General features: G+C 37.4%; 2 protein-coding genes across 4 annotated transcripts; one reads left to right on the top strand and one right to left on the bottom strand.

The window, feature by feature from the left end:
* Positions 694–5,485, top strand: LOC109224071 (palmitoyl-protein thioesterase 1-like). 3 transcript variants are annotated; one of them, XM_019388628.1, is made up of 12 exons: positions 694–1,017; positions 1,728–1,812; positions 1,947–1,998; positions 2,102–2,122; positions 2,208–2,261; positions 3,055–3,105; positions 3,613–3,675; positions 3,779–3,847; positions 3,985–4,023; positions 4,123–4,239; positions 4,383–4,475; positions 4,947–5,485. In XM_019388628.1, the coding sequence occupies exons 1-12, from the start codon at positions 936–938 to the stop codon at positions 5,241–5,243; spliced, it is 1,023 nt and encodes a 340-aa protein (XP_019244173.1). In that variant the 5' UTR covers positions 694–935; the 3' UTR covers positions 5,244–5,485. The 3 variants fall into 3 exon arrangements, with proteins under 3 accessions (XP_019244173.1, XP_019244182.1, XP_019244192.1); XM_019388637.1 differs by having other exon boundaries at positions 695–1,017; positions 3,782–3,847; XM_019388647.1 differs by lacking the exon at positions 694–1,017 and adding an exon at positions 1,043–1,330.
* Positions 6,828–21,347, bottom strand: LOC109224065 (protein ARABIDILLO 1). The gene is made up of 12 exons (XM_019388615.1): positions 19,042–21,347; positions 18,615–18,773; positions 18,460–18,543; positions 18,194–18,325; positions 17,436–17,563; positions 12,906–12,993; positions 11,991–12,085; positions 11,087–11,150; positions 9,988–10,163; positions 8,178–8,399; positions 7,614–7,698; positions 6,828–7,513 (listed from the first exon to the last, which is right to left on the bottom strand). The coding sequence occupies exons 1-12, from the start codon at positions 20,380–20,382 to the stop codon at positions 7,337–7,339; spliced, it is 2,751 nt and encodes a 916-aa protein (XP_019244160.1). The 5' UTR covers positions 20,383–21,347; the 3' UTR covers positions 6,828–7,336.

Here is a 22,463-nt window from a genome sequence, read left to right as displayed (position 1 = left end):
ATTTTATATGTATGTTATTTGAATAAGAATAGGTTTAGCTGTTTATTTTGAGTCATGGTGGTTATCCTAATATATTTCTTGTGTTATTAGTAAGAATCTCACCACAGATTGGTACTTATTTGTAATTTAATTCTACTAACTAAAGATTATGAAGGAGGACTCTTATTAAATAAAGCATCTCGCATTCACGCAGGGTTCGAGGAAGCGCCGCACCCCAAAGGATGTGATGTAGGCAGCCTACCCTAATACAAGCATTAGTGGTTGCTTCCATGGCTCTCATTAATCAATTATCACCACTACAAATTTCTATTTCATTTGATCATTTACACATAGAGTGTTTCCTCGTTCAATCTCTTTTTTCTTTTAGAGTATTTGATAAGAGCAAAAATAAAACTCACACAGTCAAGTGTCCTTGCAAGACACGTTAACTAAGTGTGAGGGTATAATCCACAATGGACTCATGATGTTCTTTTCTTAAAATGAAATGCTTGAAATAACATTTTTAATCGGTTAATAAGTTGTATCAATGGAGATTAAGATTATATTTTGATGATGCTTAAGTGTTCCAATTTCATACTCAAGGGGGCAAAGTAGAAATAGTTCAAAGTTGAAGCCACACCCGTCCAAAACTTGGAATTAATACGTTAATATAATCTTTTGCCACGTGACTTGCGTTTAGTTATGGTCAACTACCATGACTCTATCCTATTTCTCCTACTAGTTCGCACTTATGTTCTACTTCTACCAAACAAACTCTTTTTTTTTTTTCTTACTTCATCTAATCTTCTCTTCCCACGTTTTTTCTTGACACTAATTTGAGTTTGGTGTCAGTTCTTGGAACAAGTAGTAAGCCAGTGAATCCAAGATTTATATATATATATATATATTCCCCTTTTAAAACAAGAACATATTATAAAGTTGTTGGGTCTTTTCCAATGAACTTCATGTTGATATTTATTGTCATATTGACCCTTCAGTCAATCAATACTTATTCTCTTCCTTTTGTTGTCTTTCATGGTAAAGTAAAGTTCTCTTCTTTTATATTTCCCTACTATGTGTAATGTTGTTTTGTGGGACTGCTCATTTTGTTGAATAATCTTGAAAATAAGGTGTTAGCTACAGATGATTAATTACTACTATATAGCTTGAGTATTGTGCTCATTTGTAGTGATTAATTGCCTCTCAGCTTCTCTTGGAAGGGGAAATATTTCTGTTCTATACATAAAAGAGCAGGCCGGTGCACTAAGCTCCCGCTATGCGATGGGTTCGGGGAAGGGCCGGACCACAAGGCTCTATCCTACGCAACCTTGCCATGTATTTCTGCAGAGAGGTTGTTTCCACGGCTCAACTCGTGACCTCCTGGTCATATGGCAGCAACTTTACCATCTACGCCAAGGCTACCCTTCGTTCTGTTCTAGACATAGTTTGAGAAAATGTTGTTTCCCTTTTATATAAAAGCCTGAATAAACCATCCAAACTTTTGTATAATTGAACTTAAGAGCATATAAATGTAAAAGAGTCAACAAGAGTAGAAAAGGTTTACTGGTGTTGTGTTGATATGGATTACAAAATTACTTCTATGTGCCTTTGTTTCCATAGGAACATTTAGCAGTCACCTCACTTTCTTCTTAAAGCATATATAATAGGAACAACAATTATTTATTGCCCAAAATTATGGGATCCTACATTGTGTAAATATCTTGAGATAAGCTATGTTTATATATCAGGAATATCAGATAAATGCAGCAATGAAGGAGTCAGCTATTTCACTGAGCTTCTAAGCAACTGGTCTGGCTCTACAGGATATTGCATGTAAGCATTAACATTATCACTATGTCAACATACTCTACTATCAACTTGTTATAAATGATGATTTTGCCTTTAATTTTCAACTTAACACTAAATAAACTCCAAGGGTAATCTCTGAATTTTTTCTGTTTGCGCAGAGAAATAGGTAACGGAGCGTGGGACTCCTGGTTTATGCCTTTTACCAAGCAGGTGACTTCTGTTCATCAACCTGACTCTGCTTTCCTCTGATTCATCATCTTGGATAATTAAAGAATTAATGATGATTAATATGCTTCTTATTTTTCCTTTGTAGGTAGACATTGCCTGTGATAAGGTAGACAAGTAGTTTATACTGTTTTTTTAACTCATCTAATTCCAATTTTTTCAGTCTCATTATTCCTTTTTCAACTTATATATAGGTGAAGGAAATAGATGAGCTTAGTGAGGGTTACCACATAATCGGTCTCTCCCAGGTAGAGAACTTCTGCACCCTGAAATATTCATTTCCAATCCTCAAAGAATATGTCCTGAATCAACAATATATAATAGTCAACTGTAATGTTCACCTTTTATTTCATTTTTTAGTTCTTATAATCTTGTTGCAACTAAAACCAATTTCCATTAACTCGGGACAAGATCGTTGTTTCCACAATCAGCTCCATGGTATTTCATTTAGACATGGTCAGTAGCCCACTGTTGTTGTAACCAAATGTATAAAAAGTTCTGTTAGGTTCTTTGTAGCAGTTGTCGACCTTTCCTCTTTTACTTCACATAGATTTTCACATCTTTCCCTCTTAGCAGACCAAGTCACTCTTCAGCATTGAGAACTTAATTGTGAAAGATGTCTTAACTTTTATGCTGTCTATTTTCAAAATCTTGTTGCAAAGCCGTGGGGCAACTGCTTTTTAGCTTGAACTTTGATACTAAATATTGTAGAAGGAACGAAGCTGTTGGAGTTTGATAAGAGTCTAGCTATCTCAGGTTTAAATCATATAAAAAAAATATTCTTTCTGTTTCTACATAAACTATCAATTTCACATTGACAAACTCAGATGCTCAGACTCACCAAAAACTGCAGCACATTTGTCTCAATTAATAAGATTGCTGGAAATGGCAGCAGCATTATATGTATTACAATGAAGAGTGCTTAGAATTTCCATGCATAATTTGATCTCCTTTTTTGATAATCCTATAGAACCCTTTTCATGGTAGCGTTGTTTGTGTCCATTTCTTTTGGTTTTGTGACTCCTCTCTTCATTTTATTAGGGAAACATGGTTGGCAGAGGGCTTGTTGAGCTCTGTAGTGACGGACCTCCTGTAAGTTAAAATCTTTGATCTAGCATTTTCTTTCAAAAAATCTTCTTCATGTATTATATCAACTAAAATGGAAGTTTCTTTATACAGCTTCCCAAAGAATCCCCCCCCCGAGGCGGACCTATATGTTATAGTGAGGGGTCACTGGACCCCGTAAACTTCAGCAAAAATCTGGTATATGTACATGGATATACCTTGAAATAGTTAATTTAAAGCACTTGGCACCCTGATCACTAAAAGCCTTTAGGGGTCACTGGTTGAGTAGAATATTGTGCCCCCGTCGTGTAAAAATCCTGGGTCCGCCTCCCCTTTTAAAAATAAAAGAAGAGGAAAGTGCACACACCATAGGAAACCAATGAAAAGATGGAAACTACAACTCATATATTCAAGACATATATATATATATATATATATATATATTTGGTTTATGTTTTGTTGTTCCCTTTGCCAATGTATATTTGTATATTTAATATTATTCGAATATTCATAGTCTCCTGATATATGTAACAGGTGAAAAATCTTATATCTTTGGCTGGTCCTCATGCTGGGATAGCTTCTGTTCCCTTCTGTGGTGTATGTGCTCTTTGATCCCATAAACTAGCAATCTTTAACTGCTTCTTTGGTTATGTTTTGGTGGAAAGATAATAATACTAGTGTTTATTCTTCCCTCTTTTAGCAGTCAGGTTTATTGTGCATTCTAGCTGATTCTTTGCTCAAGTTAGCAATTTACAGCAATTTTGTACAGGTCTGATTTTTTCTTTGATATACTACTACTATGCAGTCCCTTTATCTCATCTTTTTTGTTCTTTTCTTTTTCCATTTCCTTCCTTTTCTGGAGTTGATTTCATATCAATTAAATGGTGTCTTTTAATGCAATTGCAGCAACATCTTGCTCCTGCAGGTTACATTAAAATCCCAACAGTAAGTTATGTGATCATAAAAAGTTCTTGTTTATTGTCTAAAACACTATTAAATTATCCTCTCTCAAATATATCATTCTATCCTATTTGATCATTCCAGGACATAGCTGACTACAGAAAAGGATGTAAGTTCTTACCAGTAGTTAACAATGAGGTACATGGAAATTCTACTTTCAAGAAACGGTTTGCAAGCTTGGAAAATTTAGTACTTATTATGGTGAGCAGGGAATTCTCTTCTTATCTGCAACACAATGATATCGCCTTTTAACTCTTCATCTAAATCTTGTCCATGCATCAAAAAGTGTTAATCTGGAAGATCAAAGAGGCTCATAATCTTTTACTTCTTTTTATCCTTATCAGTTTGAGAAAGATCAAATTTTGGTACCAAAGCAAACCTCATGGTTTGGGTATTATCCTGATGGTTCCTGGAGCACTGTTTTGCCTGCTAATGAGGTACTAATATGTGACTTTCTTTTAGGAATATGAGAGAGATGTTTCACTTTTTTTTTTTCTGATATAAAATCAATCAAAGTTTCATTTTTTTAGGAGTTTCTTATCTTGATTGTAAAATCAATCAAAGTTTCATCTTTTCAGAGGGGAGCCTTGGCGTAACTAGTAAAGTTGTTGTCATGTGACCAGGAGGTCACGGGTTTGAGCCGTGGAACCAGCCTGCAGAAATGCAGAGTAAGGTTGCGTACAATAGACCCTTGTGGTCCGGCCCTTCCCCGGATATCGCACATAGCGGGAGCTTAGTGCACCAGGTTGCCCTTTCTTTATTTTGAATAAGTTGGAAGTTATCGATTGAAGTATTTTCTTATTTCTTGTTCAATTAATAGTTTTTGTTTAAAAAACCAGTAGAGCCTTTATGTCCTTGATGTTCTAAGAGATATTTCCTGATATTATTTTGTATGATTATGTATGTAGACAAAGCTCTATACAGAAGATTGGATTGGTCTGAAAATCTTGGATGAAGCTGGAAAAGTGAAGTTCTTGAATGTATCTGGTAATCATCTTGAAATATCTACTAGTGAAATGAAGAACAACATACTACCATATTTGGTAGATAATGCATCTACTACTATGACTACATCAAGATCATGTGATGTATGGCCTTCGTCTGTCCGGAACTTCAACGATAAATTGAATGGTGTTGGAGAAGAAATTCTCCAGCTGCATACTCATGTTGAATCAGTTAGCTTAAGATCATGGACATTTTGGTAGGGGAAAAGGTAAACAATGAAGAAAAACCAAGATCAGCTCTTGCCTTCAGCTCATTCCACGACCTGATTTTTATCTCTACTATTCATTGTATAACAACATGAAATTTGTTTGCTAGCTCCAAATTAGATATCACCTGAGTGGTATGAGAAGAGTCAAAGCTAGCTACTGCATATCAATTTTCTACAAAACTTCTAATCTTAACTGGTGTAATTTTAACCTTGGATTTCTCTTCCTCTTTTTAACACCGTTAAGATACTAAGCGTTCTTGAATAGAAATCCTAATAACATGGCAGCCGATCAATCAAAATGGTGACGCCTTGCAATATGGGCAAATGTCCATGACAAGTAAACTTTGGGACACTTCTAAATTTACGGGTAGAGCTGTCAATATGGACTTGGCCCGTTGGATCGGTCTAACTCAGCATAGGGTTGGGTTAAAATTTTGGAGCTTATTTAAAGCCCGCGTGGGTTGGGTTAGACTAGATTGAGCCAACTCTATTTGGTGGCTATGGTGTTCGTTGCAGTGTTTCTTCCCTTTTTATTTCAAAAAATCAAAGGAGTATGGAAAAAAATTACGTATGGTAAAAATATTTAATGTTAGTGAAGTGTGGTTGAACTCTCGAATCATTTTAATAATAAGTGACCCCTACGTCTCCAGAAGTGTGGTCTTGTCACTGCTAAATGAAAATCTTCTTGTTGTTGAGTAAGTAATGGTTTGAATCAACTATAAACATTTAGCAACTTTATGGAAGAAGAATCCTTTTAATTTTTTATTTTTATTTTATGGATTATGCTAAAATACATGAATATAACTCTATTTCATAAAACTAACTGGAAATTTTCTGAAAATGTAAAAGAACAATGAGTAGCTCACCTCAATAAATAGGTAACCAATGCTCATAGGTAGAGGACATTTTAAGCTTCATTTTCCTTCTTTATTCTCCGGACATTATTACACAATTAAATTAAAATCTACCTTTGAAAGTCCTGTTTTGGGTTGAGAAGTGAAGAAAATACTAGGTTTGAGTTGCAGTAAGACTTAACAAGCACCAATGAATAATTAATTAATTAGAAAAAATAACACTATATAGCCGCTCTCAAAATAATAGAAGAAAAAATATATACTTTTTGTATATATACATATTCTATATGTTATATACAAAAATTATACAAACTTAAACACTTTTGGCTACCAAATATAAGTAGTTTCTTGCGCGGGCTAAAATTGGAAAAAGCTTAATTATGGTAAAGACTATACCGGTAGTATTGAACGGCCATTTTACCAACGCTAAGCCGTTTAGAATTAAACCACTTGTCTTGGCCTCTAAAAGCTCGTGGCCCTTGGATATTCACTTTCATAATTTGAAGCTACCATTGCAAAACTTTGTTTAGCAGTAATATATTTTTGAGAACGTATTCGGGCAACAACAACAAACCCAGTATATTCTCACAGATGGAGTCTGGGAATGGAAAAGGTAGTATGTACGCAGGCCTTACCCCTACCTAGTGAAGATAGAGAGGCTATTTAAGAAACGTATTCGGGCAAAAGGATAAAACTTCAGATGCTTGAAAGAGACCATCAACTTCATCATCCAAACCACCTTAAAACACAGCTACTATATCATAGAAATTCTTTGGAGTGTTTGTACAGAAATAGTCAGCATGCTAATGTCTCTGCAAATCTATAATGTACAGGTATTGAACAAACTGCCAGGGTAAATTAAAATACAAAAACTGAAAAATCAACGGGACTTCAAAACTAACGCCTGCCAATAGATCTATCAAGCCTAAGCTCAAACAGACACAAATAATGACGAAAATAACTAATAAAAAGGAAAAAAAATCACACACCCTATGTACCCAAGAAATAAAACTAGAAGAAACTCAGAAGAAGGCAGACATTTGGGTAGAAAAATAAGAAGCCTTTGCCTCTTCCCAAAAGCCAGCACCATTAGTTTCAGAACGCTAACACAAACTGGAAGCTTAGTGCCAATGGCACCGAGAGGAGTATACCTACCACTACTGCTGAGTAAGGTGCCAATGGCAATGGCCGCAATGCACAAGCCTAGGATCATAGTAGTCTTCGCCAGGCCTTAGTTTGAGGATTCTATATGATGGTGCTCCAAGTTCCGAAGTACAATCCGTGCAAAGATTTTGGCTTCGATAGGGGCACTGGCTGCTGCTGCAGCAGCACGCAAAATCCTTGATGCTCCGGTATTCTGCAATAAGCGGACGTGATGTTGTGCATGTCGACCACCTGGGATTGTGAACTGGAAAAATGTAAAAACGAGATCAGTTAAGTTACCAGTTCAAAGTATAAAAGCTGATATCAGAAAAATGTCAGTGTCACTCTCAAAGAGAATCATTTACCTGAAGAAGGGCAAACGCAGCACATGCTTTGAGAATAGAAGAAGAATTTCGTAACATCGTAACAAATCTTCCAATCTCAGCTCCACTGAAGAGGTAGTTTAAGGAAATCATTAATAAAAAAGGCAGAAGGATATCTAAGAAAATTAAACGAGAAAAGAAGATGAAGATTCAACAAGGCACGAGAGAATATTTGGGACCAAGGGGAGTTGCTAAAACAGTTAAGCACCGCAAATTTCAATCTTGCCATGTCACAACATGGTGAAGATGAAGCAATATGTTGAATTTCATAAAATTGACTCAATAGAGTTCTCTATGTTGCTTGCCCAGGAAATATACAGGCATTAAGCCCTAGGATTCTCGATGAGCGGAGACAGCCACCTTTTTTCAGAGAGTGAATGTTGCAGACAGCTGACGCATTAAATTACACACACGATGAGATTTTTATGACAAGTGAGCTTGTGTGTACAAGACATCTTATCAGTAAGTGTAAGATTTAAAAAATCAGAAAAGGATTAAGAGACGGAGAAAGAGAGAGTTGGGGGTGAGGGGAGACAACATGCATACCTGCACCTTAGATGACCTGCTTCATGAATACGAGCTGATTCTGTAACTTGAGTTAATGGTGCAGGGGCGGATGATGCAGCAGCAGCAGAAAATGCTTGTGGATCAGAAAATGCAAGGATGAAAGCTTCAATGTTCTTTAAAGCCATTCTTCGAGCCCCATCTAAGTTTACACTCTTAGAGGTGCTATCTGAAGAAGTTCCCACAAGTGCAACTTCATCCATTCTGTCAGAAAGAGGAAATGGCATTTTAACTTTTACTCACAAGGAAAGAATGCAACAACATTCCAGAATGCCTCAAATCATTTCTTTTTCCCTTTGACAAGTGAGAACATCTTGAATCAGTTTGTTCAACTTTGTTTTCCTATTGCAAGCACCGTTAGTCAAGCAGTTGTATTTTAAAGATTTCAGCTGAATCCTCTTGTCAGTATGTCCTCTCCCCATTTGAAATCCAATTACAAGAGTTCCTTTTTTGTTTAGCCTCTCCCATGGAGTAGGTCCATTGTCTATTCACAAAGTTTTATAGAACATGAAAATGAAAATTTCTAAAAGCTTGAACAAATACACTGATAAACAGAGATTACACAATTTATTTTGATTCTGACAATTGGATGCACATGCGGAACAATGACACGTTTTGAGAAACCTACCTTAAATTTTACTGAAGGATGCAATATTCAATCAGATTTCATGTTCCAAGAAGAAAATGGAAGAGCAAAAGCATGAAGAGGAGGATGATTTCACATCACCCAGCAGAGTAAGCAGATGAACCACGATTCTGTTAACGGGTAAAAATATACAACAGACGAACATGTCTATCTCACTTTTCAATATACTATCTATTACCTCTATCCACAATTTTTCAATTTGTTTTGTGGGAATGCCCCATTATTTGGTCAAATTTCTACAAAATAGACCTTTTCAATCATAATCATCCATAAACTTTAAGTGGACGAGCATGATTATTGGAGATCAAAACTTCTACTTCCCTCTAAATTGTGTGAAAAAGCTACCACAAAAGTATTCTGGGTGAAGCGAGACATATACATCATAACCAATCCATATGAGAGTATTCTTAGATGGGCATAAACAGCATCAGAAGTTAACTGTTGACAAGAAAAGTCACATGAGCTTGTCCCATGAGATTTATCACAAGAAAAGCAAGCTTCTCTATCTCCCACATGTCGTCAAACTCACTTGGGTGACAACCGTCAAAGTTAACTAAGCCCTTGAACTCCTCTACAGGCTATTATATCCGCCCCATTCAAGCAGCACAATTACATCCAAAGGAATCTCGAGAACTGGTTCTCTTCAACTGAGATCTACAGAGAAGTTTTCGTGAGATAAAGATGTGCTGCTGACGGAGTTCTTTTCTCTACTACATCCACAAGTAGCCATTCCAAGGCACATACCCCCCCCCCCCCCCAAAAAAATTAAAAAAAAAGAAACAAAACCTAGCTTCCCAGGTAAAAATCTTCAAATGACAATGCCCTATTCCTCAATCTTAAACAGCTCAGACATGAGACACCTAAGGAAGAACGGAAACTACTTTTTGAGCATAATAAAAGATGAAGAGACCTTGCTCCAGTTAGTTGTCTCCTCTGAAACAGCTATAGCTAGATTGGATTGCTAAATATGATGTGAAAAGAATGCCAGAAATAAATGGCTTCTGGAAAATAAATATCGTCCTAAGACGGCTCTCGTGGAAAAAAAAAAGAGAATCATTCAAAAAAATCTATACTAAATAGCATACCGTATTTAGCATAGGATGCTGTTTAGTATATAGTTTCACGGATGAAGACATTGTCAAGTACCTTCCATCAAACATATAAGACAACGCCAATGCAGCCATAAAGCGTGCCATTTTTGAGACAGATGACGAACAGAGATGAACGAGGGCAGGAACCCCTCCTTCCTCCACTATACGGAAAGCATTACCAGGGTTGAAAGCAAGATTCCAGAGGGCCCCAGCTGCAGTCTCATGGACATCCTGGAAAGAGGAAATTTTAGGAATATACAAGCATAATAAGCCTCATACTCCAGAGAGCAGAAAAACTTATTTCATTCAGAGTACATGCCAATCAATAAAGCAGTGGCTTCACAGGTTAGTTTAAAACCGCTTGTAGGTACATAAACAAATGTCAAATGTATGCTACATCTACAGATCGCAGTTTAACCAAAAAAACATCAGCGATTATGTGAAAGACGCCATCAGAACTACTACCCACTTGCAGCTCTTGTACTTGGATACTTTAGCACTTTCAAGGTGGAATTAATAACAGCTCCACTAGCCAATATGCAATGGAAGAATTTAGACCTAAAACTACTCCAGAGTACAGAAAGATTCTTCATACTACATTTACCTATAAAACTATGCAACTCTGAGGAACATATATTTTTATTAAAGCCTAGCCATCACTGGACAGGCTGGTTAATTCTTCTTTTTAAGTTTGAAGAGCTAGCTAACTCCGGCTAAAAAAAATCCAGAGGAAAATGGAAAAACAGTTTACCAATAAATGATACAACCTTAGATGCAAAAAAGTGACTTACTTTCCCTTTAACATAACCATGTTGAGGTGCCAAAATTAGTAGTAGTATAATAGCTAGGTACTGAGAACCACGGGTCGATCTCCCTAGAAAAGATTTCTAGCTGCTGAATCTATATTTAAATTTACAATCTGTACTGAAACAAAATAAATATAGCTAACTGTTAAGAATGAACTTAAAAGATATATAAGGACCCAATTCAATTACAGTTTAAGGAAGGGTGCCAATCGTCATAGTTCAATAGTAGTAACTTCAATTAACAAGTCAACAAATTAAGTCTTCACAAGTCGCAAACAGCATGGAAGAGCAAGAACCAGGCAGGCAAGAAAAACGTTTCTATAGAAGCCTCGGATTATAAAGATTTACCTCAGCATCAGATCGTGCAAGTGCTATAAGTGGCGCCACACCTCCTTCTCGTCCAATGGCAATACTATTGCAGGATTCAATAAATTATGAATTGGATTAATATCCAATCGAGTAAAGAGAAAGCAAATTGTGCAGTTACAACATGGCTATAAATTTTACCATAAAGCAATAGGCAGAATTCAATTAGTACGTTGCAACGCTCAGGACATAGTGGTTTAAGTTATGCTCATCTCCATCAAATTTCTGTTGGCATCATGCTGTACGTGTACCCCTTTCTGTTACCTACCCAGAGTTAATGGTGTGTAATGTAATATGGCAATGTTGAAGAAGAATTATTGTGGTGACCTTAGTAAGTTATGAGTTAAAAATGATTATGGGACACGAAGAGGTGGTGAAAGATAGAGTTTGGGATAGAAATATGGGCATAATAACAAAGTAATCCAAACTCAGAGATGACGGTGGAAAGAGGTGGTGGCAGTGCCAGCGCAGGAGATCCTCTAGTTGTACATGGACTAATAGTATATAACACAATTTCAAGAAGATTTTTATGAGGGTTAACAGATGGATTGAGGTTCAAATATGGTGTCTATTAGTCCTCTTTGCATCGCCCTTGGATCCTTTTTAATAAAACTGTTACCTACCGAAAAAATAAAATAAAATAACAAAGGAAACAAACCACCTGACATACAAAAATAAATAACTGCAGCTTTATAAAAAAAAGAAAGGAAAAGTAATGGTAGCCATTCAGCCTGATATGGTTAATAGATGCAGTAGGCAAATTGCCTGTACAAAGATCCTCGCAGAGATTAATAAAAGCAGAAATAGGTTCATGCAGTATGATACTATGACAAAATAGATATACTAATCTAGCATCTGCACCAAAAAATCTAATAATTTTACAGACCTGTTTGCTTCTGACACAGACAATCCCCACAAAGCACCAGCAGCCCTCTCCTGCAGACCAGGAGAAGCATTTGCGCACGAATGTGCAAGAGCAACCTGGCAAATAGACATGATAAAAGGAATACATCACTCTTCAACTTAGAAAGGAACACGGTTCGGAATTCTAATATTCTGTAGAAATGTATGAATAAAGAAAGAAAACTATCATTTCAACACTCATTAAAGCAAATCAAAAAAACCGAAACCGATGTGATACCACATAATTAGTATCATGTACAGCAACGGCCGGCGCAGAATTTGCCAGCAGTATAGTGATTATTTAGCAAATTCACAAGTCACAACAAACAGGATTGCTTAGAAGTCAGTGATGGAGTTATCATTCTTGGATAAGGGAATTTAAAACCATGATGAAACCATGACAATTTCACCTTTATTTCCTCGACAACAGCAGACTGCTAAAGCCTATTAGGAATTAATGTCCCCTTAACCAGAGAAGAAGCTTTTCTCCACTAGTTTCGGCATACAATACTTGTTCCCTCAGGCATCTTTGTTCCCGTGAACAATATGGATGCTGATAATGAGTGATGCGATAATGCTGTCGAGGATGGGTCACGAACTGATGAAACCCTGACTAGCAAAAAGCTAAAAGTCTAGTACCAGTATATTTAGGCTCTTTCCACTTTTTAGCTGAGCATTCTTAAACTACAAACTAGACCAAGTCAGCAAAATGTACAGTAAATTTGGGAAAATATTATCTTGTATGGGAAATCTGTGACTTAGTATGGAAACATGACACTTACAACGATTCTCAACTCCAAAGCTTAAGCGATTGCCATGTATGGAACACTGTATGTCCATAACTAATAGTTTCAAGGAAACTGAAAATAGTAAGGCCAAAATTAGATTAACACCATACCAAAGCCTCAACACCACCAGCTGCCGCAATTGCTTCACGATTTCTGTCATCAAATGATAGATTCCATAACGCTCCAGCAGCTTCTTGCCTAAATCACAGCAAGGAAAGCAAAATAAATGAGATACAAAATATACTTGTCAAAAGAAAAGCAATGAGATATGAAAAATGAACCTAAGGTGACAGGTGTTTAGGATCATGAATTCTGTTTCACATTGTTTATGCAGAAAATCTGACTTTGAAACTAAAACCAAAAAAGGTTCCATGTATACCAGCTTGAAACTAATAGAATCTAGTAAGAGTGGAACACTCAAGTCAAGAAATTGGTGCATAAACATGTTAGAATGTGCTTATATTCAAAAAGTGTCTAGATTTATCAAACTTGAGGTCTCCGTGTGACATATAGGTCACGGGTTAGAGCCTACTTATCAAAAAGAAAAGGTCACGAGTTCAAGCCGTGTCAGCTACTAACACTTGTGTTAGCGCAAGCTGCCTACATCACACATCTCGGTCCGGCCCTTCCCCGAACCCTATGTGAACGCTAGACACTTTGTGCACCGGGCTGCCCTTTTTTTAATCAAGCTTGAGCTGGAGATCAATCTATAATATTACATAAAATATTGTATATTTAATTGTAGAATAACTACTTGAGTTGTTAGACAAGTGACTAATTACTAATGGCATACACCCTACGTCCCATTTTATGCGGCAATGTTTTATTGGGCACGGAGTTTAAGAAAGAAAGACTTTTGAAATTTGTGGTCCAAAACAAGTCATAGGTATTTATGTGGCTATCAATCATCTCATTAAGGGTAAGATGAGAAGCTTAAAATTAAATTGTTTCTAAATACATGAAGGTGCCATTCTTTTTTAGACATTAAAAAGGAAAGTGCCACATAAAATGGCACAAAGGAAGTAATATACATAGGATGTCATTGAGTAGAATAGGTTTAATCGTAGAATAACTACTTCCATTGTTAGACTAGTGATTAATTACTTACTACACCATACATTGTCTAAGTGAATAATTACTAACCATATCATACATTGTCTGAGATTGCAATATATGAAACCTCTCTTGTGTGTTGTCATTTGTCAATAATCAAGTCAAGAAATCCTCGTTCCTCTTCACATGGTATCTGAGTTTCTACAATCTTAGTAGATACCTAAGTAGTTTCTGCAAACCGAAAGATTGCCTTACACTGACCTTGATCAAAAAAGATAGCCTTACACTGACTACCCGTGCAAAAAATTTCCTACTTATCTTAACTTTACAAGTATTGTCCCTGTGCAGTCATCATTTTGGCGGTACCACCTCTTTTTTAATCTTTTAGGACCACTATCCTGAGCATGGCTACGAAAGTTTATTTTCAATGGACGGCAGGCAAACTTGTCTTTTCCTTGCACCTGCCATATTTGATCAGTCCACAGTTGTCTATAGTTTATGCATCAGTCCATGTTGTTGACCTTTCAAGTCAACACTTGACAGTTAACATGTCAAGTTAGAAGCATATGTATGTTGGCTTATCAAGTGGACAGTTCAAATTTTGTCCAATTAGTTATTTTTCATCATCAAACATGTCTAGTCAACATCACTTTGCTATTCTTCGACACTCATCATGCAGTCAGCGTGCCACCGCCATCAACTTTATGCCAACATACAGTCACCGTCCAGCGACATGCCACTAGCCCCTCATTAGTGCCAAATCTTCACGTAGCAACATCTTATTTTTTGGTCAACACCTAGTCGCCATCCAGCACACAAACCAGAGAAAGCTACCATTTCGAGAATGCAAGTAAGGTTGGCTTACTTGCTATCCTAGTAGCATAGGTAAGCAGCAAAGGAGGAAAAAACAATTTAGACAATACTACAGTAAGAGACGCATTGGGGGAAGCTGGTGAAGCTTCTAGAAGGCAGACCATAGTATAGAAATATCAATTTACCAGTCATGAGCTATCTGAAGCAATAAACTCTGTCATAAAAGTTTTCTCATATCAGCTCTTCTTTGAGCGACTATCTATTAGAAACTTGCCACGGTACTAGGTCCACTATCTCCAAATTATTCACACATAATGTTTCTCTTCTATTGGCCTAATGGTCGTGACTCGTCACCTTCTTTCTGCTTCTGGGTTTGACCTTTTTTCTAGTCCATAGGACTAGCTCCATCACCTCCACTATTCACACTTGTATTTCTCTTCTACAAGAGTAATTGTTTTCATGTGAATTGTCACCTTCTTTCTGCTTCTGGGTTTGACCATTTTTCTTGTCCATAAGACTAGCTCCATCACCTCCACTATCCACACGCGTAATTCTCTTCTACAAGAGTAATTGTTTTCACCTACTTTCTCTACTCCTAGCTTCAACCGCTTTTCTTGATTTTTAAACTATAGTTTGTCTATTGTTCAAAATAACAGCTTTAATTTCCAATTCAATTAGTCAACTCAAAGTGGTGCCTTCAACTTCTAGGTCATCTCAGGATGATCTGGGTCAATCAGTTGTATCTCAGCTATGGGTTCATCACAAATTTCCTCGCTCTTATTATTAAGCCCAAATCTCCGCTCGCTATACCTCCATTTTCTTTTCCTGACCCAATGTTGTGTTTCATTTTTTTTTTTTTGATTTGCACCGGGTGTCCGAGTCTCTTAGAGCCCCGACTAATCCCGGGGGTGCACAGGCCCTCGGCAAGGAGTTCCCCGCAAGTGCACCACGGTTAATTCAGGTTTTACCCAGTCCGATGGCCCTCAGAAATTGTTTGCACCCAGTGGGTTTCGAACTTGAGACCTTGAAAGGGAGCAAACCCCAAGGCTCAAGTGAATTGCCACCAGGCCAACCCCTATTGTGTTTCATTTGAACATAATAGTTGTTACACCCCATAGTATGCGCATGCTCAATGTTTTCTTACAAGTCGTCAACTGACTTTGTAATCCAAAAACAAAATTACACCACTATGTTGCACATACCCCGTAAAATGTGTCATCTGTCATAGGAAAAACTGCAGGCCGATTCTCCATCAGAATGTTATTGTAAATTGTTTGTAGTTTGTAAGAGATGAGTACATGCTGGTGTAAGAATTTGGGTCATCTTGTTGTACTCAGTGTTATCAAAGGCGAAAAGCACAAAAGAGCTCAAGGTCCATTGGAGCTTTAAGTGTAAAGCGCAAATAAAGCGTGAGCTTTCACGAAGAACGGTGCAAATGAAGAAAAAATACAAATATGTATGTGTAATCCAAGACTAATAATTATAAGCATGAATAACAAATATATGGATAAAGAAATTAGAAAAATATTACAACAAAATGAACTATTAATTGTTTAGTACCGCCTCTTCAGGATTACGCTCATTGGCAATTGGCAAGGAAAAGTATGCCTTAGAGCCTTGATGACGACACTGAAGCGCCCGCAAAGCGAGGCGAAACGCTCAACATGTTTTAAGCCTCGCTTTAGGGCTTAAGCGTGCCTTTGACAACACTGGTTGTACTTATGTTGTTGACTCAATTCATATCAAAACCTTTATAGGCTGTATCCCCAACCTCAAGCACAGTCGACACTGGTAATGGCTTCACTATGCATTTCACACCAACATGAACCTATTGCAAGTGAGATCCACTCCTTATTTCTTCATTTAATTTCAAAAAAGACTCCACATTTCTCCAGGCGATTCAAAAATGCTTTCTGACCATAACTGCGCAAATGTCCAGAAATCTTATCCAAGGATGGTTTGATTTTAGTTGTTCTCAGTGGCAAGTAATCAATGCGACCATTTTCTTCCTACCTCTGATCTCAATGGGAATTCAAATAAGATATGCATTCATTTCCTTCACCATTACTCCTATTCAACCGCGGGTTTGGAGGGGGGGGGGGGGGGGAATCTATTCAGGATTCAATCTCGCTTTACTGAGCTTTCCTTATCCACAATTTGATTTCCTTCCTCGATTTTTTATCAATCACTAATTTTAATATTTTCAATTGGCCACTCTTAGATTACCGCTATTTGGCACCTTGCTTTTTTGGCATCTGTGTGATCTCCTTTGCATGGTATGTTCCTTTGTCCATGAACTTTGAGGTCCCCTAATTCAGCTTGACTTTGTTCTTCCTTGACTTCCCACAAACCCATACCATGTTTATTAATTATCTACCACTTCCTTTATTTAGAAAGATTTCTGTCCGATTAAAGAATAAGATTTCTTTTCCAAATTTGTCATGTAGATAAAAAATATTTGTCATGTAGATGATAGATTTTTATTATACTTCACTTCTCTTATACTAAGCTTGTATTTTTAAATAATTTAGTTACTATTTCCGTTAGAGCTGGATAAAGTTGGGCAGCACAAGAAATTGCCTGGAAAAGTTGCCAGAGAATCAATGTCTTGCTTGTTTCTATGTCTCAAATAGTCTAGAGAGAAGGGGGAGTTTCTCTCTCCATCCTAGAAGGACCTTTGCTGAATCAATAGTTACATGCAAGAGGCGAGGAAATATAGAAATATTTCACTTCATGTAAACAATACACAAGTTAAATTATGGAAGACAAATTACCTGACTCCATCATGAGGAGAACGAGTAAGTTGCACAAGTGCTTCAAGAGCTCCTGCCTCTTGTCCCACTGCTGCATTGTTACTGTTGCTATCACCATGAGCAGCAAGATTTGCGAGTGCACGGGCAGCCTGGAGAAATAAAATGGATATTATCATAAAACTGACAGCATCAGATATACAAACATACTCTTCACCAAATGGTCCACAAATTGATAGCCAAAACAGCCCGACAACACTAGACACCACAATTTCAGAAACTCGTCTGTCTGTGGTGTTAGATCATACAAGTCCCAACTGGCAGATGTTGCATGTAATCACTTGCATATAAAGAAAAAGAAGGGCCAAGAAGACAGCACAATATCACAGATAACTTTTAGAATTAACTAGAAGTATGAGGGAATTCATATTCCATTGTGCTCAGGTGTATCCTATCCAGTGGATCTGTATATGGTACGTGCATGTACAAGCCACCTCCCGTGAGGTCCTATTGTAAACAAAACAACCAAGAAAATGATGTTCTAGCCTCAGAAGTACACACAGGTTCGCTAGTGACCTATCAACTTGAAAGGATGCCCTTTGGTAAAGCACAGGCGTTTGATGCATATAAAAGCTTGTTCAGATTTACTCTTGCATTCAACAATTTCCATTGGAAGCTCAGACCCTAAATATATGTTGGAAAAGAAAACCTAGAAACTGTCTGCTTGTTATCCTGAACAGTCAGACAAAAGTTGCTGACTTCAAAATCTGAAAGAATTGAACCTGCTCTTGAACTCCTTCAGACTTGCAGTTCTGAGCAAGCTTTACTAAAGCATGTACACCACCTACTGTCGCTACTTCCATGCTACATTTGTCATCTGCCGCCAAATTTGCTAATGCACCAGCAGCACGTTCCTAAGAGGTGGCAAAAAATAAGCAAGTTACTTACAGCAACATGAGCTGATAATATTCATTTTTATGGCATAAATTGCAAGTAAGAATGCAAGGCACGAGTTTTACTTGCATATGCATATGCTAAAGGCACGTACCAGAACTCCCTCACCACCAGTGACAGACCACTTAAAGATAAGATCTACCAGAGCTTTTACACCACCAGCTTCAGCAATGGCGGCCTGCATTTGAACTTTGTTTAGCAGGAAGAAAATTGCTAAGAAACAAGAAAAGCAACTACAAATTTGACAACCTTATGCTCTTCCCCAACTGAGAGATTCCACAGCCCTCCAGCGGCCTCTTCTGCAACCAACCTATTCATAGACCTTGCTAAATTTGCTAGGATGCTTATCCCACCTTCCTCTGCTACAGCTTTTGCAACATTGGCGTTCACCGATAAATTTGCTATAGCCTACACATAGAATAGAGATGCATACAGATCAATCTTCACCATGAGAGCAAAATAACTTTAGCACATTTTTGGGCCATTTATCAAGTAGTGTCAGAGGGATAAAAGGCAAGCTAATGGATGCTCTTGCAAAACAGAACTGAAATGTACTAGAGCAGCACGAATATGATCTAGCAAATAAAATTCATGAACACCTACCATAAGAAGTTATACAAAATCAAACTAAACAGTAAGAGGTTCTTTTGAACAAAGCATTAGAAAGAAGTTTCACCTTTGCAGCTTCTGTCTGAAGCCCTTCCCGCCAAGATCTTGCAAGGTTTAGCAGGAGACCTATGCCTCCATCTCGCATAACTGCTTCAGCCCTTCCACTGTGAATACTAGCATTTTCATCATCAATGACAACAAAAGTTGCCAGGCCAGTGGCTGCCCTTTCTTGAACTTCCTCTTGAGCGCTCCGCATTAAACTAAGTAACAGATATGCACCCTGGCTAAGCCAAAAATTGTCCAACCCTTGTGGATTGCTTTCAGCAATTCGCAGAAGTGAATGGGAAAGGATCCATTCCAGCCAATTCATTACATCATCCATTTTTCTATCCTTGGTCTTTAAATTTCTCCACTCCATAAATACATTCCTCTCTTTATTTGTAGTATCGGCAAATAGTGATGCTACTTCTTTAAAAATGTCAGTGAAAAAAGAAAGTAGTAGTTTACCTTTATGATTGTTATTGGAAACAAAGCTGGCATCTTGCTCGAGGGCTGGGCAATATAAGGCACACAAGATCTTCAAGGATGGTGAGGATGAAAACAATCTTAAAACGGCATTAGGAATTATATCTGTTCTGGAAACATCTAAGCCCATCAGGTTAGGCAGTTTACTCCAATTCTGTAAAGCCAAAGACCATTTCATATTAGTTGTGCCAGCCACCGACAGGAAGCGAAGGGACAAAACGTTTCCTAATGCCAACTCATCAACATTGAGACAATCAATGAGACCAATGTCCATTAGATTCCGACAATGCCTAGCCAATGCATTGATGGCATCTCCATCAACTTCACGAATTCCAGAAAGTCTAAGTCTCCGGAGTTGGGGACAGCAAATGGCTATTGCTTTTATTGCATCACTGCTAATCCTTTCACAAAAATCAGGGCCAAGTTGCAAACTTTCAAGTGACTCATGTCGAGCAGCAATTACAGACAATGTAGCATCTGTGATCTTGCGGCAGTAATCGCCACTAATCTCACATAAACTCTTAGCCTGAAGCTGTATAATCGCATCTGCAGATTCAGCGCCACGAAATCTAAGTTTCTTAAGATTCCTACACCTAGGAGCAAGAGCAACAGCAGCATCAGAATCACACTTGTGGGGACGAAGATCTAAAACCTGCCATAAGGATGGTGATACACCTAAAGTTCTCCAAGTGCGGCAGGTGGATGACAAGCTCGCTCGATCACGATAATTCAGACATGAAAATAGCTGGAGTACTGTATCATCCGGCAACCTAGTCCAATCAACTATCCCTCTCTCATCCAAAGTCAAACACTCACCAAGCTCAGGGAAATCAATCTTCTCCTGTCCCCTCCTTGCCAATTTCCTCCGAACCCTCCTATTCATATCTAAATTCTGTCTCTCACACAAATTATTTCACAAAACCGGAGTTCTTACACCACTGATCAAAGCAGACAAAGGCAACTTTCAAATACTTGCTGAGAAACAGACAATCATAAGAAACTGACAAATGAGCGAGGAACAAATGCTTTTCACACAACAAACCCTAGGAAAACCAGAAGGTGATAGCTTCACCAGCAACTACTCAGGTGCTCAAATACAGTAAGATTGGCCAAACCCCAAACAAGCCAAGAATTCTGAGACCCAAAACCAGCAAAGGATGTCTCTTTGTTAACCTCAATATGCCCTAAGCAGAAACCAAACCACCAACATATAGTCACACCACAGCACAATTCAAGATTCAGCTATTACCAAAATGATCAAAACCCAGATATCACCAAATCTCCAATCTTAAATGCAAGATAATGGGCAAAGTTATAAGGTTTTTCACAAACCTTACTGATTTGGCTTTGTGGGTGTTACGGTAATAAACCCTTTTACTTCCATACTAGGCATTAAATGTATTACCCAAATTAAGAGAATTTGCATTCAAACAAAGCTTAAGTTTTTAGCTCTAATACTATCCAAGACACAAAATTTATACACTATGATGATGATATAGTTATGTATGTATTAAGAGGTATGGATTGGAGAGAGATAAAGAGGAAGAAGAAGAAAAAGAGGGTCGGAGAAAATCAGATATGTAATCTAAGTGGGAGAAACTTAGAGCCAAAAAAAAAAAAAAAAAGGAAAGCAAGCCAAACCCTCAAAGGCCAATTTGTCTACACCTCTCTATCTCTCCTTCTTCTTGTTGGGTATTTTTTGTGTTTGTATTTGTATTCCCCAAATGTAAGAACTCTACTGCAGGCAATTATAGAAAGGGAATGAGATTATCCCGGAGATTTTTGTGATATGGGGTTAAGCGGAGATACATTTGGGTAGATTGTAAAGAAGATTAGTGCTCTAGTGTTTTTCTTTCTTCTTTTTTTTTTTTCTGTTCTTTTCTTTTTGAAAATTTTCATACAACAAAAATCTGGTTAATTTAGATAAAAATTATTTTTCCCGGACTTTTATACCAAAGCATATCAACTTACCATTCATGACATGCATTTATTGGCTTGATACAACAAAAGAACGTCAACCTAATGCATAAAGCATCTTGTATTTATGCAGGGTCGAAGAAGGGTTACATATCAACTTACCACATTAAGTGACGCAATAAGGTTAGAATAAATATTAATTAAGTGAAATTGTGAAAGAAGTTTATACGCAAAATTAATGATATGTATTTATTGGGTTGATATAAATAAATAAATAAAAGGTAGTCTAGTGCACAAAACGTCTCGCAGAATTCGGAGAAGAGCCGCACCCCACGAGGATATATCTACTGATGCAGACATCAATAGTTAATTTCAAAAACAAACTTTAATTTTGTTCTAAGGCTCCCCTTCATTTGTTTCATATAGACACCGTTAATTTACTATATAAGATACATGTCTCTGGTACTAAACAACAAGTAAAATTAGTTTCTAAGAGACCTCTTGGACTAAAGGCATAGAAATCGAGTTGGAAATTACTAGCATTTTACCACTTCCTAACAGCAAGAGAAAAAATAATATTACATATAGATTGCTGAAAAATCAGAGGTCATCCCGGAAACGATCAAGGCAATCTTTGCTTATAATTTCTTGAAGAAATTGGCATCAATAGGAGTTGCATAACTTTGACTGCTTGGACTATGAATATGGTTGTTTACATAACTTTTAAAGCAACAAATGCTTCAACAATTTTCGGATTCCAACTACTTAAATTGGGGAATCATAGACACAAACCAAAAAACTTAGAAATATCTAAAGTCACCACATTCATTTCAGGAATATCTTACCATAACCCTCAATCTTGGATGTTGCAGTATTTCCATGAAAAGCTCTTCTTCGGTACCGGCACTAGAGTAAGTAGCAAATGCTTCTTTGACAACACAAACATGTCGAGTGGCTCCAGAGTCAATCCACCACTCCTTCGGATTTTCAACCAAGTTACATTCCGAAAGCATTGCACACAGATCATCAATGTCATCATTCTTCTCC

The sequence above is a fragment of the Nicotiana attenuata genome, chromosome 1 (genome assembly GCF_001879085.1).
Source record: "Nicotiana attenuata strain UT chromosome 1, NIATTr2, whole genome shotgun sequence".
Classification (NCBI taxonomy): Eukaryota; Viridiplantae; Streptophyta; class Magnoliopsida; order Solanales; family Solanaceae; genus Nicotiana; species Nicotiana attenuata.
This window is presented reverse-complemented; position numbering and strand designations above follow the sequence as displayed.

Bases quoted from the DNA above. Each gene is read 5' to 3' on its own strand.
- LOC109224071 (XM_019388628.1), top strand. From the start codon at position 936: ATGAACTTCATGTTGATATTTATTGTCATATTGACCCTTCAGTCAATC. The intron at 3,106-3,612 runs GTAAGTTAAAAT...TATATGTAACAG, and splicing joins TCTGTAGTGACGGACCTCCT to GTGAAAAATCTTATATCTTT. The intron at 4,476-4,946 runs GTACTAATATGT...TTATGTATGTAG, and splicing joins CTGTTTTGCCTGCTAATGAG to ACAAAGCTCTATACAGAAGA.
- LOC109224065 (XM_019388615.1), bottom strand. From the start codon at position 20,382: ATGAATAGGAGGGTTCGGAGGAAATTGGCAAGGAGGGGACAGGAGAAG. The intron at 18,774-19,041 runs GTGAAACTTCTT...TTCTATGTGTAG, and splicing joins TTCAGACAGAAGCTGCAAAG to GCTATAGCAAATTTATCGGT. The intron at 12,994-17,435 runs GTAATTTGTCTT...GCTGTGATTTAG, and splicing joins TCTCCTCATGATGGAGTCAG to GCAAGAAGCTGCTGGAGCGT.